The 17,763-nt window shown below is 34.7% G+C and overlaps 1 protein-coding gene across 5 annotated transcripts in view; it reads left to right on the forward strand.

The window, feature by feature from the left end:
* CACNA2D1 (calcium voltage-gated channel auxiliary subunit alpha2delta 1) overlaps positions 1-17,763 on the forward strand; it is a 373,282-nt gene that overhangs the window by 288,933 nt on the left and 66,586 nt on the right. For all 5 annotated transcript variants that reach the window (XM_066182787.1, XM_066182788.1, XM_066182784.1 and 2 more), the window contains exons 11-12: positions 3,252-3,410; positions 7,243-7,347. In XM_066182787.1, coding sequence (XP_066038884.1) covers positions 3,252-3,410; positions 7,243-7,347 — 264 coding nt within the window. The remainder of the gene's footprint in view (positions 1-3,251; positions 3,411-7,242; positions 7,348-17,763) is intronic.

The raw sequence follows: 17,763 nt of genomic DNA on the forward strand, positions 1-17,763 counted from the left end.
TAATTATATTAATACGTCATGATGCTTTAAAATAAAAAGCTCAAGGTTATCCTGCTTTCCATGATTTATAACTGTTTTGCTGCAAGCCTCTCGTATTTTTGCTTAGATAAGGAATAAGCTTTTCATATACTTGAAAAAATTGAAGCTACCATTGTTGGTGACAGACTCTATATGGTGGCTTTACATTTTAGCCAGTTAATGGTTTGCCTCTAAATGTCATATATTGTTTTGTACTTGAATCACTAAGCCCACGACATCATAAAAAAATTCCATTTATTTCCTTTTTACCAATAGCACTTTATTGGCATATTTTTATATTTACTGCAATAATTAGGGGACGTACCAGGCTGATAAATACACAACTGGCATATTTCACATAGATACAGTGAGAATACTTTGTTCCGTAAAGTGTGCGTTGTAATTACCTCAGTTTTACACCTTTGATGGGACTTGATTTTGTGAGAACATGGACTTTCTGAAATAGCAGCTGTTTCTGAAAGCTTACATGTTTTTTTCTTCAGTTTAATACTAAGTGACTGTGTTTTCAAGTAATCTTGTGAACTGAAATAAGCATTATTATGGTACTTAGGGGTAAGACAATGTGACCAGTAATCAGTAAAGGCTTACAGCAGTTATTTTGGCTTTTAAATTAACATGTGTAAATTTTTACACATCTTAATGTGTAAAAAATTACAGTGGTACTCTTGCTATTATGTTTCAGATGAACATAACTAAAAGCTGTCTCAGTTTGGCTAACTCTAAGTTTTGAATGATCCTGCTGTTTGTCACATATGGAAAGTGAGTTTTAAGGATGATCTGATGGCTTTTTTGAAATCCTTCCATTACTTCAGTACTTTACTGTAGTTCAGATTAATTAAATTCACCCCCGAATTTTCTTTCCCCCTTTGAGCATTTTCATCAGTCAGATTTGAGCCTTGCCTTCATGTCCTAGCAAACAGGGAAATGTTCATTCTGAGGGATTGCTGTTCCATCTACTGATTCCTTCATCTAATCAAAATCTCTGCTCATCTGCTTTTCTGACTGGCATTAACATTAGTGTTGACTGATGTATCTGCAAACAGCTGGCTCATATATCTGCTTAATTAAATTACAGCATTTGCAGACTTTGGTTCATGTAACTCTCCCTGCTACAAATGTGTCGTTTCTCTCCTGCATTTTACATCAGCATTTGTGCATCTACAGGTACAGATGCTTTGGCTTGGCACTTTGTTAACTTTAAAGCATTTGTGAGTACAGTGCAATGTTAGTGTAATATTGCACAATTTCCTTGTCAGCTGCCTGCACAGTTTGAACCAGTATTCCTGAAAATATTTAAAAAATCATTTCTGTATGATTTTATATGTGCTGGAAACCTGCCCTTCTTATAAATAATTATCCTGATATGTTTGCAGGACTGCTAGCAAGCAGCTTAGGTTGGCAGTTTAATGTTAGTGACATTCCAGGGAGAAACTTTCTCTTGTCACTTAATTTTCACTTGAATGTCTAAACTGCTGTTTGCTATAGCCAAGACATGCACAGGCCATAGGATTAAACGCAGGATATATTTTGTATTAGATCATTAAATAATTTCTATATAATATTACTGGTGAAGCAGAGGAGTGTTTTCACTTTATTTTTTCAGATGAAATGTGCTTTTGTATGGCAGTGCTGCCTACTAGGGAATGGGGTTTTTTTTCTATTTTCCAGGTACAATTTCTATACTTTTACCCCAACTCAAAATGTGAATTGGTTTTCAGACCTTGTCTTTATGAAATTACTTTATGACTGTAATTTTCCTATCATGGCTATAAATTTAGGTTGAGGCAAACTAAAATAATTCCACAGCACAATAACTGTTTTCATTCCCTCATGGTTTATATATCCAATAATCATTAGGTGGTTTACTGGTTACTTCTATATGAAACTTTTACTGGAAGCATCATTGAGTGTGTCAGTGTTTTGCATCCAAGTGAACAGGTTACATTTGTGTGAGCATCTCATGGTTTTGCTTAAGCGGCAAAACATGCTTGTTTTTTTGGTCCCAAAAATATTCTTTTTTGGACTAAATGGAATATGTTAAAACATACAGTGTAACCCTCTAATAACATTAATTGAAATACTAGGCATTATTAAGAATGGTTTAATATTATTAATCCTTTCCTCCTTTTGTTTGTTATATATGTCCCAGAGTTACAGGTTGGTATTTGCTGCTGACAGCAGTTATCTCTCTGTGCTTTGTGCCTGGTACTTAGTGATTTATTTTAGGCATGTAAGTAGTTGAGCATTTATTGAAACCTGTGACCTTATTTACCTTTTAATCTACAGGGCACTATTGAACTAGCTAGCAGTAGTAAAACTTTAGCCAATGAGGCTTGATTTTTAAGTTATTTTAAGGCTTTGCACAAGGTTGAGAGCATAAAACTACATTTATGTTTACTTTCACTGAACATCCATAATCAGGAAGAAGCATAATTATCTGTTTTCAGTTGAAATGTAAATTGTGAAGTCTGTATTTAGGTATATGTGAATATATGTATATTTATAGAGAGACAAATTTAGAAAGCAATCTTAAACTGATTTCCACTTGTGCAGACAATATTTTGCACTTAAAAATTTTCTGTGTATGTTTTTACATAATTTCAGAAAATCATATACATTTCAGGAAGTAGTCTTGATGGATATGTAAGACAGCAGAAGTATGTGTGTTCTCAAGACACAAATTTCTATTGCTATCATCAATATTCTCATATTTGCAGCTATACTGTCATGTGCTTCCAAGAGTGTATTTTGTTTTCCATAATTTACATATTCCAATTGAATCCGATCTCAAAGTTAGATTGTAAACCACCGAACCAATTCATGCAATATGGAAGTCACATGATAATTGAGCCAGTATTTTTCAGGGGGTTAAAAAGGATATATATGTATTTTTTTTAATTTTCTCAACTCTGCATTTCTGAGTTTTATTTCTTTATGTAAACTTGAAACTAAATTTGTGGGATTTTTTTTCCACTATAGTAGATTTTTTTGGGGTTGCCACTGAGTCAAGCATCAAAGACCTGGGTTTTTTTAAATATAAAGTCTCATTTTGTTATCTCCAGTCACTAACAGTTGCTTTTTGCGTAGTGGAAAGGAAAATCTAGGTTTGACATTTTTATCTCACAAAAATCCAGAAAACATAAATCTTTACTGCTACAGTACACAGAAAAGAAAATTAACTGTCTTTAATGCTATTTCTATCTATTTTGCAGTTTAATAATAATGCTCAGAATGTAAGTTGCTTTAATCATCTTGTCCAAGCTAATGTGAGGAACAAGAAGAAACTGAAAGAAGCTGTCTATAAAATCTCTGCTAAAGGAATTACGGATTACAAAAAAGGCTTTAGCTATGCTTTTGAGCAGCTGCTGAATGTAAGTATTTAAGTAAGATCTCTCTGCTGTCAAGTGAAGAACTGAAATGTTCAGATGGCCACTGCATGCTCCTTCATTGTGTAACTAAGTAGCAGGAGTTCAAACCTATGTTTAGCAATTAAAGTTGCCCCAAGAGTGTTTCCGTGATTTTCTTCATTGCAGGTTCCCCAAAAGGTTGCTCAGACTTTGGGATTAATTTGGTTTTCTATCTGTTGTACTGTTTTACTTCATTCATTCACCTGGTGTTTAATTTAACATGTGATTCACAGTTGACACATACTTGTGGTAGTGGTTGACTTGCCATTAATTCTGAAATGGAAAGATCTGTGTTACTGTGCTATTATTTCAATTTTACCACATCATCTCCTAGCAATGCTTAGTTAACCTACAATTTCACACTTATTAGAAGTCCATGGTTTGAGCAAGACAGGGGGAAGGAAATGAGTTAGTTAATAGAGGAATACTAGGCACCTAATTATGCCTAAAAACTAGTATTCACTCACTGAGACTATTGTAATTCCTCTATCTTTCTCATGGATAGAAAGAGTAATTTCCATGCAAATGAAATGCATCATTTCCATGTTTTAAATACATTGCACTATCTAATTTTCACCCAGGCACTAGCTTTTTGAATAGCAATGTTTCCCATTTATAGTAAATGTTTGGGGTTTATTAGTAAATTTTAAATGGTTCACATAGTTGTTTAAAAAAAATAGTTCTACTTCACACTTTCCTGAACCAGGCATATCTTAAACCTCAGTGTAAATAAAGCTGTATCACTTTAAAGCAGGTAAGGTATAGCTTGACAAGTGAAAAATGTATTCTTATCCTTACTGCTTTGTGTGGGTTTTTTATTTATTGGTTTGTTTGTTTGTTTGTTTGTTTGTTTGTGTTTTTGGTAGGATGTTTGTTTATTTCTTTGTTTTCCCTAATCTGCCTGATTCTGACCTTCAGGACACTTCCTTGACGTTGTATTTGCAGTTTAAGGCTAGATCTGATGTAAAAAATTCTAACATTGCTAAATTTTGATGGAGGAAAAGAAAATTCTATGTTTTCATGGGAATTTTCTCAGTAGACCACTATTTGTATTAGCAGAGGGGTGTGGTGGGGAAATGAGTGTGCTCTGCTGATGGTTATATAAAATCACAAACAATGTTTTGAAGTCTGTTGGACATTTTGGACCAGGCTGGACAGAATTTTCCCCTTTTCTGCACCTGGTGACAACTTATGCAGAGGGAACTGGGAAGACAAGAAATTGTGCCAAATATGTTCCTCATAACATTTATATTTGCTTTAAATTATGGATTACATTTGGTATAAAATGGATCATTTTTTCCTTGTCTGTTTGAAAGAAAAAGATAAGGCCTGTTTCAAATAGAAGAGAGACCTAAAAATTAATACATAGCCCAATTCCACTTGTATTCTTTTGTGATTTAAGCCAAGAAGCTGTTTCTTATCCTGGGTAAGCTCCTGTATAGACAACACCACAGGTCAATACCTGTGGCCCTTTGGACTGTCCTGGCAAACTGTTCAGAAAAATGATGAAATTACAGCATCAGCGTTACACAATCTGTTATGGATTCACTCTCTGAGCCAGTATCTCTCCATTTTAGACCAAAAGAGTGTGGGGGGCAGGAAGATGTGTTTTAAATTCCTTAAAGATCATCTGGTTCCAACACCCCTGCCATGGACGGGGGCATCTTTCACTAGACCAGGGTGCTCAGAGCTCCATCCAGTCTGGCCTTAAACAGTTCCAGGGATGGGGTAGTATCGTATGATTTGCGTTTTTTCATGTTCAGGTTTCCAATAATGTTTGGAGTCTTAAATTTTGGATTTTTTTTTTCTTTAGCATGACTTTGGTGTCTAAACAATGTAGTGTAAGTAAATGCCCTTCTGTAAGTAGGAGGAGATAAGAGAAAACTGGGTTTTTTTCTGATACTGTGAAAGCATATGCTAAGTAAGCCACAGAAAAGTCCTGCTTTAGTGAAAGCAAAGCCTAGCTCCAGTTGCCACTGCCCATAGTAGTGCTTCTTTCAAAATCTCTTGAAAAATTCCATAAAATGAGCAAATTTTGGTCCCCTTCCTTGTCCCTCTGATTTTATTTTGATCTATATATTTAATCACTGAATGTAGGTGAATTTCTTTATTTATGAGGTATCCAACCCTACTTTTATTACTTTTTTAATATCAAGAGAATTGCAGCCCAAAGCAGTATCTTGCAAGTTATATTTCAGAAGCGAAAAATGGTCATAAATTATTTAATTCCAACTGAGACACAGTGTGCTGATGAGGTTGGAGAGACGATATTGATTTCAGGCAGGTTTTATATGTTTTAACATCTAAAGGAATCTTAGGGCTCGGTTCTTTGGGCTTGATTTTTTAATTTTTTTTTGTCCCAATTTTTTAAATTTGAAAGTTTTAATAATAAGAAAAGAAGTAATTCTTCACTGAATACTAAGCAGAATTTAAACCAGTGAGTAGAATGAAAAGTGGCAGAGGGGAGTGGGATCATCACACCTGACCAGCCTGGTGACAATCACTCTGCAGCCACAAAGAGTAGAGCAGGGGGGAACTGGGGACTTTGTAAGGACAACTCCTATTTATCTTCCTGACTCTAGTGTAAATTCATATAGCAAAATTCAGGCTTGTGGAAGGAGAAGTTAAATTTGTTTCACTGGATCTCTAAGGGTTTTATTCTGTCACATCCAACTACTCAGAAGTATCAAGGTGTGTCTGTCTGGGACCATTTGTATGCAACACGAACAGCAGGGAATGGCTGCAAAAGTAAAAAGCAATTTTCGTGGACTAGATTCTTAACTTCTAGAGACTAAAGAAAGAGGAGCCAAAATTGGTGCTCACCTCTATTGATCTGGCTGTGGTACAATGTTTTTATTTCTTTGCAAAACACACAGCTTTTCTCAGGGGCTTTACTAGTAACTTTGATGAATTAGTAGTCAGAGGGGCTGCTTCTTAATTCTATTTCAGGCTTGCTCACCAGAAATAATGGAACATGCTCTGTTTTTCAGCTCTGAGAGGCAACATAATTGGAATAGTAGGTGATGGATAGATTTTAATAATCTAGGTGGTCATATCTTGGCTACAATATATTATGTAGACTTTATTCTAAGGTACTTTTCTAAAGATCAGCTATCTGCTGGTTTTTAGTAGTTTAAAAAACAACATGAAAGAAGTAAAGATTTGGAAGATGAAGCTTATTTTAAGGAAATATAACAAAAATATTTAAACCCAAACAAGGTCAATATCCTATAGGACACTTAAATTAACAGAGTTTTTATTCAAGCAGTCAGTGAGCTGGAAAGTTTTTGTGAGTAGGAGTCCAGTAGGAAAGAAACATAAGCATATTCAGTAATTCATTACAGGTCCATTGTTCCCCAATGTCCACAAGGAAAGTAATGATAAGGGAAAAAAAAAGTAAGGATGAGAGAAGAGTAAGAATATTTAGAGATCCTCAGTGTTCAAGTCTCATGCAGACCATCTGTCAAGGTGCACTGGGGTTGATGGGATGAGTATGAGCTAAAGAGCTCTCCTCGTGTCTGTGGAGGTGAAGGGAACTACCGAATCCTTATTCCACTCTGTTGGGTCAGATCTGAATCGACTCATATTTAAGTGCCATGGAACAGAAAACCAGTGTTTGGTTTATTTTATTTTTCGTTCAGAAAGGGGTATTAAAGGAAATTCTAAAACATTTTTTTATGTTTTGGAATTACCATATGAAAGTAGTAAGTGTGTAGCTATAAAAGCCATCAGACGTAACAATTGTTATTCTTTATATCCTGAAGCATAAAAACTCTTCTGTTTGTATCTCCTACAGCACAGTGTCTCCAGAGCTAACTGCAATAAGATTATTATGCTGTTTACAGATGGTGGTGAAGAAAGAGCACAAGAAATTTTCCACAAATATAATGAAGACAAAAAAGTAAGTGATATAAGAAAAAATTTACTGTACTAAATGCAACAGCATAAAGAGTAATATTTAAATATGGAAGTGAAAGAGGATTTGGTGTATGTATAAAGTATTTTAAAAAAACCCCCCAACCTTAATAGTATTGATCCTTAGGACACTTAAAGCTTTTTCACCCTATTTTATTTATTTGAAAAATCATAAAATATACTTAATGCTTTACACTTTGTGACGCATTGGTCTCAAGTGATGCAGAAGTATACTGTAATCCATAAAGAACTCAACTTTCTAGTAACACTTTTCTTGCATTAGTGTAATTTCTGAATTATCCAGCAGAAACATCGGCAGTTAAATTATAGGATATATATGTTTATCTCTGTCTCCTCACAGCAAATATCTTCTATGTGCTTTTATTGTTTGCCAGGCAAAGGCAAAATGAGAACTCAAGGTTAGAATCTGAATTTGAATAGATTTGGGTTAGAACAAACCCACATTTTTCCCAATGCGGATAATTATACCCTTGAATGTTTAAGCAAGAAGTGGGATGGCTTTCTGCTGATGAAATTTGATCTCTGGTTCAAGCTGAATTATGGGTTTGACGTGAGAATCCCTAGATGAGTTCTGTTGTTTAGATTAAATTGGATTATTAGCTGTGCTGGTTTTGGATTTAATTTTTGAATCTAATCAAATTTCTGGTCTGGGTTTTGCAAACTTAAAGATTTAAAATTGCAGGAGTGTGTGCATGAAACATAGCAGCTTTAAAGTTGTTTCTTACTAAATTTCAGTGCAAACTATATATATATTATTAGAAGATTATTCACATTCTAAATAGAAATAGAATATGAGCTGGGTTCACACTGCAACTGAGCATTTACCTTTTCTAGTGCCTGGGGATGTGCCTACATCTGTGGGGTTTTGTGAGTTGTTTTTTGATGTATTTCCAAAAAAGCAGCTAAAAGTTACAATATGATTCATGAGGGCACTTTAACAGTTGCCATGGATGTATATGCATGAAGCAATGAAAATATTTAGTTGGAAATCCTTATATGTTTGAATTAATCCTTTCAAAAGTAGAGCTGGAAATGCAGTGCTCAGTTTGTGTCTTGACCAGTGATTCAGTCACTGACCTTGAAAAACCATTTTGTGGCTACTCTACAGTAGTGCTTCACATAGAATGATATGATGGGGTTTAGTTAATCCTTGTGTCTGAGTTGAGAGTACTTTTTAAACTGGCAATTAGAAGAGAAAATGCAAGTTGTATCCTTTTGTGACACATATGGCTGTACTCTGAAAATATATGCAGAGATTCCTCTTCAAATTTGGATCTGGTAACTTAAATCACGTTTCAACAACCATCAGCTATAGGAATTACATACAAAAGGGGGAATATGTATGATTCATTTCTCGTTATTTTTTAATTTAATTTGCTGTGTTAGGAGGAAAGTGTAGTAAAATATTCAGTCCCAACAACAAAACAGATTTGGAGTGTTGAGATTTGTGATCCTAATCACATCATGCCTGATGGTTGATTATCCTGTGAAGTATAATAAACGAAATGTAGGATTTACTAATTTTAAATGGTGATTTTACAGCATAATTTAATGCTGTAAATTTTCACTGCCAAGGGTTGAGGTGGTTTTATGTATACTGTAATATATAAAATACAATACACAGTCACTTTGTTGTTACCTCTTTTGAAGGAGGATTTGGGGGCAAAATTGTATACAGCAAATGTATAATGGTAATAATGGTCACTGTGTGTCAGTGTATTAATGTATATAATTTAATGTGTTGGTAATGCAATGCAAGGCACATTTTCTACACTTGTTTATGATCTATGCATCTACAAGTTCAAATCTTAGAAAAACTTACATTTTGTCACGTGTCTAAGGAAGCACTGGATTGCTAGATATCAGTCCTAACTGGTTTTCTCCAAGGTGACATTGGAATTGCAGCATCAAGTTTACGCAGGTGTAATTTGAAGAACCATTTGCTTTCCCCTTATCACTTTCACTCAGTAACAATTATTATAGTGTTGAAGGGAAATTTATGGTTTGAGAACATCTAACGAGACTGGACCAGCAAATTCTATTTGAGGAGTCACAACGAAATCTTACAACATCTTTCATAACATTCTAATATTTTAAAAAATAAGATTTATACAAAACATGCTTGTGATAATGCTCTCCTTAGTAAGGCTGCACTTGATTCCAGAATGATGACATGTGAGCTCTTTTGTTGTCGCCTCAGTATGTAACTTAATGTTAGTTCATTATCAGTAGAGAACAGCATAATTGGTGGACACATTCCAACATGGAAAATATGCATACACTTTTAATCTTGCTAAGTCATAATCACAAATATTGTGTTACCTTCTTAGATTGCAGAGTAGGCTGCTTTCTTATATTAAATGGTAAGACTTTAACGAATTGTGGGTGTAGTTTCTATTGTCTTTATTGCAGTTAATTTATAATTTAGTTTGTAAATATCCAGTGAATTTTTGACTGTGTTGATATTTATCATTTTTAGAGGGACTATTCAATACAAGGTGTTAAAAAGTTTTCTGTGTTTTACGGTAGAAGCAGTTCATGATATAAATTTATATCAGCATATGTATCTTCTTGCCTGCTCTGCATTTATTTGACCACTTATCATTGTGTTTTGCATAAAGTATATAAAAGATGAATCTTTATTGTCTTATGTCACAGTCAGTCACTTAGGCACCTCTGAGTTTTAAAAGTGCTTTTTTCTTCTTGTACCACTTATTCAAATCTATTAATCCTTGTTTCCATCTTCCTCATGTAAAATTTCTTCAGCTCTATAGGTATTTTCTTTTTCATGTCACCTAATTTGTAAATCCATGCCAGGAAAGAAACTTCAGTTTTGGCGCATAATTTAATACACTTGTTTGCAGTGTCATTGGTGCAACCTTCAAGTTATGTGAAATAATGCAATAAACACTTGAAAACTACTGAAAAAGCAGCCTAGAATCTAGAGGCTGAAAAGTAGTCCTTTTTAAATTTGAAGTTTTAATCTGTTTGAATAAGCATACAGATATAGTTAAAATAGTTTTCTGTCTGTATAAAAATTTACAGTGCAAATAGGAGAGTTATTATTAAACTTAAGTAACACAGATTTGAGGAGGAACATTTTATCTGTTTGAAGAGGAAAATCACAGTTGTGTTTCACCTTTACATGCCTTTTTCCCTTTATAAAGCCAGGTTTTATTGTCGCATACTGCAACTACATGCTGAGTCTGATATTAAAAACTAGCATGTTTACCTTTATGGTGACATTTGGGACACTCACATTAAATGTGTAAAATATCACACATGCTCTAAATTTCAGGAATGAGGGTGCTAAATTTAATTTTATTTGCACTCCTCCTACGGACGGCTTCAGTGAAGATAGCAATATAAATTTAATTGAAATGTATACCCCGTAGGTGTTTATTGTGAGAATTTCGAATTCAGGTTGAAAATAGAAAACCACAGATCTTTGGGTCAAATTTTTCCCTTGAAATCTGTATTTGGAAAAATTGCTCAACTTATGTGAGTAGGAAAAGACCTTAAACATACCTCATGTACTTTTAGTTGTTTGAAGTTTTGTAGAATGGAAGGGGTTTGTGTGCGTTGGATGAACTGGCCTGACACACAGAGGCAGTATTAGTTTGACCCCTCAGGTAGGAGCAAAACTATAAATTGAGTTTTATGTCTCACTCTCACAGGATTATCTACCATGATTAGTACAACCTCATTTTTTTGTAGATTTTTGTGACAGTATCATTTAAGATGAAATTATGTGAAGAGAAGTTTTCCAACAACTCAGTTCCATTATGAATACCTGTATTTGATGGGCATAGAATTGCTCAAGCAGAAGAGATCCTGTGGGAGAAGGCTCCAGCTTGCTGGAACTCCACTGGGAAGCTTACAGCTGCTACTGACTTCTTTCAAATGAGGCACGTTCAGTATGTCAATAGAGTGATAAAATGAAATATTTATGAGAAAGAAATTGTAAAACTTTCTTTAAAAAAAAAAAACAAACAAGCCTCCTGCTGTCATTACCAGTGGAGGTAACCATTTTCTTTTTGCTTTCAATCCATTGAAACTGCATAACTGCAAGTCAATAAAACTAAAATGAAAACTATGTGAATTTAGGCAGTGATGTATGTATACTTCTAGGTGAGTGTTGGTCCTGAATTCAAAGGACCATCGAAAAAGCCTCTGACTTTTCCAGTTTGTGTCATCAGGGGTCAGACTGACCAAATGTAACATTATATGGTCACTTAGAGATCTTAAAATTGAAACAGCATATTTCACAACACTAGTGTCAGCTTTGAATACAGTTGAACAGCTGTCAGATTGCATCCCAACAGATTTTGTGTTTCTGAGTGCGTGGTAGACTTGTCACACAGGATATAACACAAAGTAATTAAATTAACGGTTGAACAAAGCTTCAGCAAGCTGGTTAAACTGGCTCCCTGGCCCTTTTCTTAATCACTTCTGCCTTAAGAATGTGTCACATTCCAGCTGTTAATTATAGTTTATTGTATGTTCCATGATATGCACAAATGGTAAACCTAAAATATTCTGGGTGAAACTTGGGTCAGTATTTAAAAATTCCATAATCCATTACTTCTTCTTTCAAAGTAAAAAGTGGAAACTGTTATTAGAGTATTCACAGAAGAAGCATCTTATTCTAAAGGCAAATTACCTCTTTTTTCTACCTCTTAGTTCCACTTATTAATTAAGGGCTTGCAATATACCTACTGTCCCAGTTTCTGGATTCCTAATTTCACTACAATAATGAATTTAAATATACCATATCAGCAGTCTCCCTCCTTTGACACTCATTACCTAAATATGCTTCAGTAATATTCAAGCTGCACAATACTAAGCTATGTAAGTCTAGAGTCTATAAATCCATACAATAACAGTCGGGGAGAGAGGTTGGTGAGGTTTTTTTTATTTTCAGTACGATATTAGGTGCACATTTTTTTCCCCATAAACTTAGATTTTGAACCACAATTACCTGATGGTTGTGAAGGTGTTTCCCCACTAGGAATCTGAGTTCAGAGTTTTTTAGTATACTCATTTTCAAAAATATCTATGCCCTGTTCTTTCAAGTCATCTTCTCAGCTAACCTGCTAGGCTACCATGTGTCCATGCCCTGGAAATGCTCATGGAGTGCAACAGTCTGCCCATCTTTCCTACACCATCTTACACTGACCCCTTTATCTTCAGACATCACCAAACATCACCACATCTTTCTTGGAGACTACCAGAAGGAAGTAATATCCATTATATTTTTTCCACTTTTTTCACTTTTCCATTTAGTCGTTGTATCCCCTGTGCTCTTCTGTATGTGAAGAGCTGGGTGAGGTTGCTGTAGAATTAGAGATGCAGCAGAAAGTGCAGTGGGGCTGAGGGGGGTTCTTTTAGGAATATCTGCTTGCAGAACCTTTTCATGCGTGTGCCTGCACACACATCTCTTTGTTGATGTGAGTTTCTCTTTACGCTGCTGTTTCATTTTGAGCATGATCCTGGGTTGCCACGTGGCATTTTTATCTCCTGTGCAAGATAAAAATCCACGTGGAGGTGTTGAGAACTGCAGAGGACTAATGAAAGTTTTAATATAGTTTTGTTGAAAAGTAACCTTATCTGTTTTATTAAAGTCATGTGTATCTATTACATAAAACCCAACTGGCAGCTTGTTTCCTTCAAATTTGGCATGGAGGAGGCTATTTGATACTTCTATTTTTGTTGATCTTCAATTCCAAACACTGTAGTAATAGCAATTGATTCAGCGCATCACATTGAGGTTGATGCAGATGGCATAAAATGATTAATCAAGGCAAAACGGATAAAATATCAGTTAATATAGAAAGCACATTATGTTTGTTTTGGGACAAATGCAAGAGAGTCAGACTGCAGTTTGCTTATTTATATAAACAAAATGCTACATATGGCATAGCTGGCTGAGACTAGACATCAGAGGGTCTATCCTGTCTCAGCCTCTCCGTGTATTAACTGTGCATTCATTCCTGTGAATTTGCAATTGCTGTGAAATGGCTTGTGATTTGATTATGTTCTTCTGTAATTCAAGAATTGGAGGTCTGGGACTTTCCGCAACAAGCTTCTTAATACCTAGGCCATGCCTAATGATGTTTATGTAACCTCTTCTTTAAAGTATTCAGTTCCACAGTTTCCTTAGGTATTTACATTCTTCTCTTTCAACAGCTACCCATTTAGAAAGCTTTCCTAGATTTCCTTAAGACAAAGTAAGCTTAGAGGGTTTAGGGTTTCTTTTTCTTTTTTTTTTCTTTCTTTCTTTCTTTCTTTCTTTCTTTCTTTCTTTCTTTCTTTCTTTCTTTCTTTCTTTCTTTCTTTCTTTCTTTCTTTCTTTCTTTCTCTTTCTTTCTTTCTTTCTTTCTTTCTTTCTTTCTTTCTTTCTTTCTTTCTTTCTTTCTTTCTTTCTTTCTTTCTTTCTTTCTTTTTCCTTTTACATTCTTTAATAAGATAACTAATTCTTATCATAACGATATCCCTTCCATTTTAGGAAACAATTTCTATGTTGAAACTCTCCTCCAAGTTTGCTGTACAGCTTTGGTCTTTTCAACTAAACAAGCTAATTTCTTTCAGATTCATCAAATGTTTATCTGAGATTATATTCATTGTTTATTCTTTACACACCTTTTGTGTATAAAGGCACATTGTTGCTCTTGAACAATGAGAGAAACCTAAGTGGTATCAAGAGAACAAAACACTTTTTTTTTTTCTAATGCAATAATTGGGTAAATATATCAAAGACCATAACTTACAGTTTTGGAACTGTGTTATGTCGTTGAACCCTATTTGGTTTTTGCTTTATTCTGAATCTTTTTTTTCTTTAGATGTTTGTGTTTTTTTGATTGTATGTTTTGTTGGGGTTTTTTTAACAGTTTGTCTTCAGTCTCAGTACCTGTGCTTGATTTTCTAAGACTTTTTAATCCTACATTACATTAAACTGTTTCTTCTTGTATACTTACTGTTTTCTTCTTGAATTGCCATTTTTCTTTTAATCCTCCATTCTTTAGATTGTCTTTCTACATAACTCACTCAGCTAACTAATTCTCTGTGTGTGTTGGAGTGTGTCTGTTATCCCTTTTTTTATTGCTATGAAACCTTCTTTTCTTTTAATAAAAGGATTTAATAAAAATCACTTCTTGATCTTCCACTCAAAGTATTTTCTCTCTCCTAGATTTACAGATAATTCTGCCTTAAAATTCAACAATAAATTAACTGTTCTTGGCATCTTCTAGAAAAAGAAATTTTCATAACCTGCTACAAGATATTCAGTAATTATGTCTCACATTATAAGTTTTATCTACATGACCTTATATGTTTATAGTTACAAATAATTTTTCTATGCTCCTGGTGTTTCTTGGGGGAAGTGCAATAAGTAAGTAAAAACTGACTGTGATGAGTCATTTACAGAGAACAGAGATGGAGAAGATTTAAGTTGTTATACTGTACAAGCCACATAAGAGAGGCTCACACTCTCCCTTCATTTAAAAACACAAAGAGTGAAGAATATTTAAGAACTGTTTCCTGCATATAGAGAATCCAAAAAGGATGTAAGAAAAAAAGAAAAAAGAAGATTAAGAGATGTTTTATGTAAAGTTGGTCATTCTGACACAATTTTGACATTTGTATCATTGAGTCTAGAGTTTTCCAAAGGTTAACTTTACAACATTGATTTTAAAATGCAGCTTTCTGGGAAGAAACTGCAGAATTGTCTAGTTAAGAGAATACACAATGTAACTAAGGTAGCATAACTGAATAATATTTTAGAAGAGTTAACTATTATTTACTGGCTCTAAAACTTGATAGAAATCTTAGTTTCTAAATGCTGCTTTAGCCACCTCATAAGCTGGTACTGAGGATTTGTCTATTAGTGGATGGAAAGATTTGCCAATGCACAGGTGGAAAAAATGGACAAAAAGGAGAGTTTACAGCTGGGCTTCAAGAGGGAAAGCACAGAATAGGAATCTCTTTAGGGGGCAAGACAATAAGGGAACAGCTGAAACAAGCAGATGGTGGCACAAGCTGACTGCATGCAGCAGCCTAAGCAGATGACAGGTTAAGAAGGAAATAAAAAACTTAAAAAAAAAAAGTTACAGTCCATTTGGATAGGAAGAAGTATGTACTCATATATGCAAGAAGCATAACAGAGGAAAGGGCTGTGAAATGAGAAGTTAGAGTGCAGTAGGTGAACTGGTACATTTCACCCAGGCAAGTAGAAACCTTGTGCAACTTCAGTGTCGAGTATTAAAGATTGATGCAGATGTTGTAAGGAGGGGGTGCTTTTTAGAGAGAACATCAGCACAAGAGATGGAGGAGCTCTGCTAGAGAAGACTCATCCCAGAGTAAGAACTACTAAATTTCACTTAGAAGGTCTTTTTCTAAAGCATTTTTGAAAAAAAAAAAAATTTCACCCTTTAATTTGAAAAAAAAAAACAAGGAAAAAAGTCATCTTACGAGTAGGGAATGAGCATGCTGGTAAATAGAAAATACCCCAGTCTCTACTTAGAAAGTGACTTGATTCAGAATCCTGATTAGTCTCAAAGAAAAGGCTAAAATCTGCTCTGTCATATCTCCAGGAAGCACAGTTACATTGTCAAATCTTTGGCATTGCACAGGATAGAATTTAATATGCAGAATTGAATGTGCTATAAGAATAGGTTGTCTTTAACAGAGGAATAAGAACATGACTTTTCCATCTCGTACTTGCATGGTTAGGGAAGTATGAACTTCTAATTATTTTGAGGTTTTCACAAACATTTTTTTTTAGGTCTTAGTCCTTAAAAATAGAGAAAAAAAACCCCAAAAATATCTTTTTTTTTTCAGAAGAGAATAGGTTCCTATCTGCAGTCTTTGAATTCTTATGCTATTATGTATTTCTATTCCTCTATTTCTATATTCAACTTCTATTTGAAGTCAGTAATTTCAGTTGAACTCATATGCATGTTAGCCTTGTATCAAATTCTAAGTAATGTATTCAGTGTTTACTGAGGCTTAGATGGGAATTCTGTCCTTCATAATCTCATCCTAAATCACATGCAAACAAAAACATCTAATTCATAATGACCACAGAACCTGGAGTGCAAGCTGCAAATTTTTTGGTTTTTCTTTTAATAATTCTGAATTTATGCATATAGATTTTTTTTTTACAGGGAAGAATTTTATTTGCAAAATGTTTTTTGAAACCATCACTTTGAATTGTATAATGCAGTCTGAAAAACTGTATTCTCAATCCTATGTGTAGACAGGAAAATAAATAACCTCAATGCTTTTAGTTGCAAATTTATTCTGTTGATGCTATTTCATTTGAAAACAAAAAAACAAAGACAAACCCTCTAAGGCAATGTTTAGTCTATAATAAATTTCTCTGTAAGAGGCATATTTCTAATTAGGGCTGAAGACCTCTTTCTTCCTTATTTCCTTTAAAAAAAAAAAACTTTGTCAGAAATTATTAAAGTTCATTTATATTACATTATAGACTGAGAAATGGCTTATGTCTTGTCACATAAAGTATGATTTATTAGAGTACAATTTCTCTGCCCTTCTCTTTCAGCCAATAGGAATGCAAAATCCAAATCTAAATTTACTGAGAACATTCTGGTACAAACTGTTCAATACACCAAGGCTATAGACACCCCACCCCTCAAGGCTGTTTTACCTGTGGATTGCAGGGGAAAATTACTTGTATTTGTATTTCCTTTCTGAAAAAATATTTTATTTAGCTGATTAGAAAAGAAGTGAAAATGCATATCATTCAGCATATGAGTGAACTGTGTCATGATTAAATTTATGTTTATCAGTAACAGCCCCTGGCTTAGGTGGCAGCTGCCTGTACACATTCAATGCTTCTCATAGACCGCCCTGAGATTTCAGATGCAGCTTGGCAAGAAGTACAACGAATGGGCATGAACTGCTTGAATTAATAATTAACTGTGAAGGACATTCTCTACTCTAGGACTGCACAGAAGCCTCTTTCTCTCAGCCCAGCCCAGGCACTTGCCAGCTGCTGACAGGCGGCATCGTCACTGCCTGCTCGTGTCAGTGCTGGCACGTCCCACCTGCAAGCAGAGGCAAGGTCGGGCTGCCCCCAGTGAAGTCCTACCTGGCACTGCTGAGTTTCCATCAGCATACGGCAGCTGATAGGGGTTTTTTTCCACCTTGAAAAGGAAACGGAACCAAACTTGCAGCATTTTCATCCCTTAATCTTTCTCTTCTGAGATATCGTTCTGTTCCCGGGTCAGTCTTCAGGAAACAGTATGTGAGCATGGACAAAGTCCTCCCACCTGTTTTGGTGGAAAACCCTTTCTAAAGCTCTCTGAATCTTTTTTTTAATATAATTTTCATGTTCCTGTGAGCATCAGCCAGTTAT

The sequence above is a fragment of the Chamaea fasciata genome, unplaced genomic scaffold (assembly GCF_029207755.1).
Source record: "Chamaea fasciata isolate MVZ Bird 193981 ecotype frontalis unplaced genomic scaffold, bChaFas1.0.hap1 SCAF_5, whole genome shotgun sequence".
In the NCBI taxonomy this organism is placed as follows: Eukaryota; Metazoa; Chordata; class Aves; order Passeriformes; family Sylviidae; genus Chamaea; species Chamaea fasciata.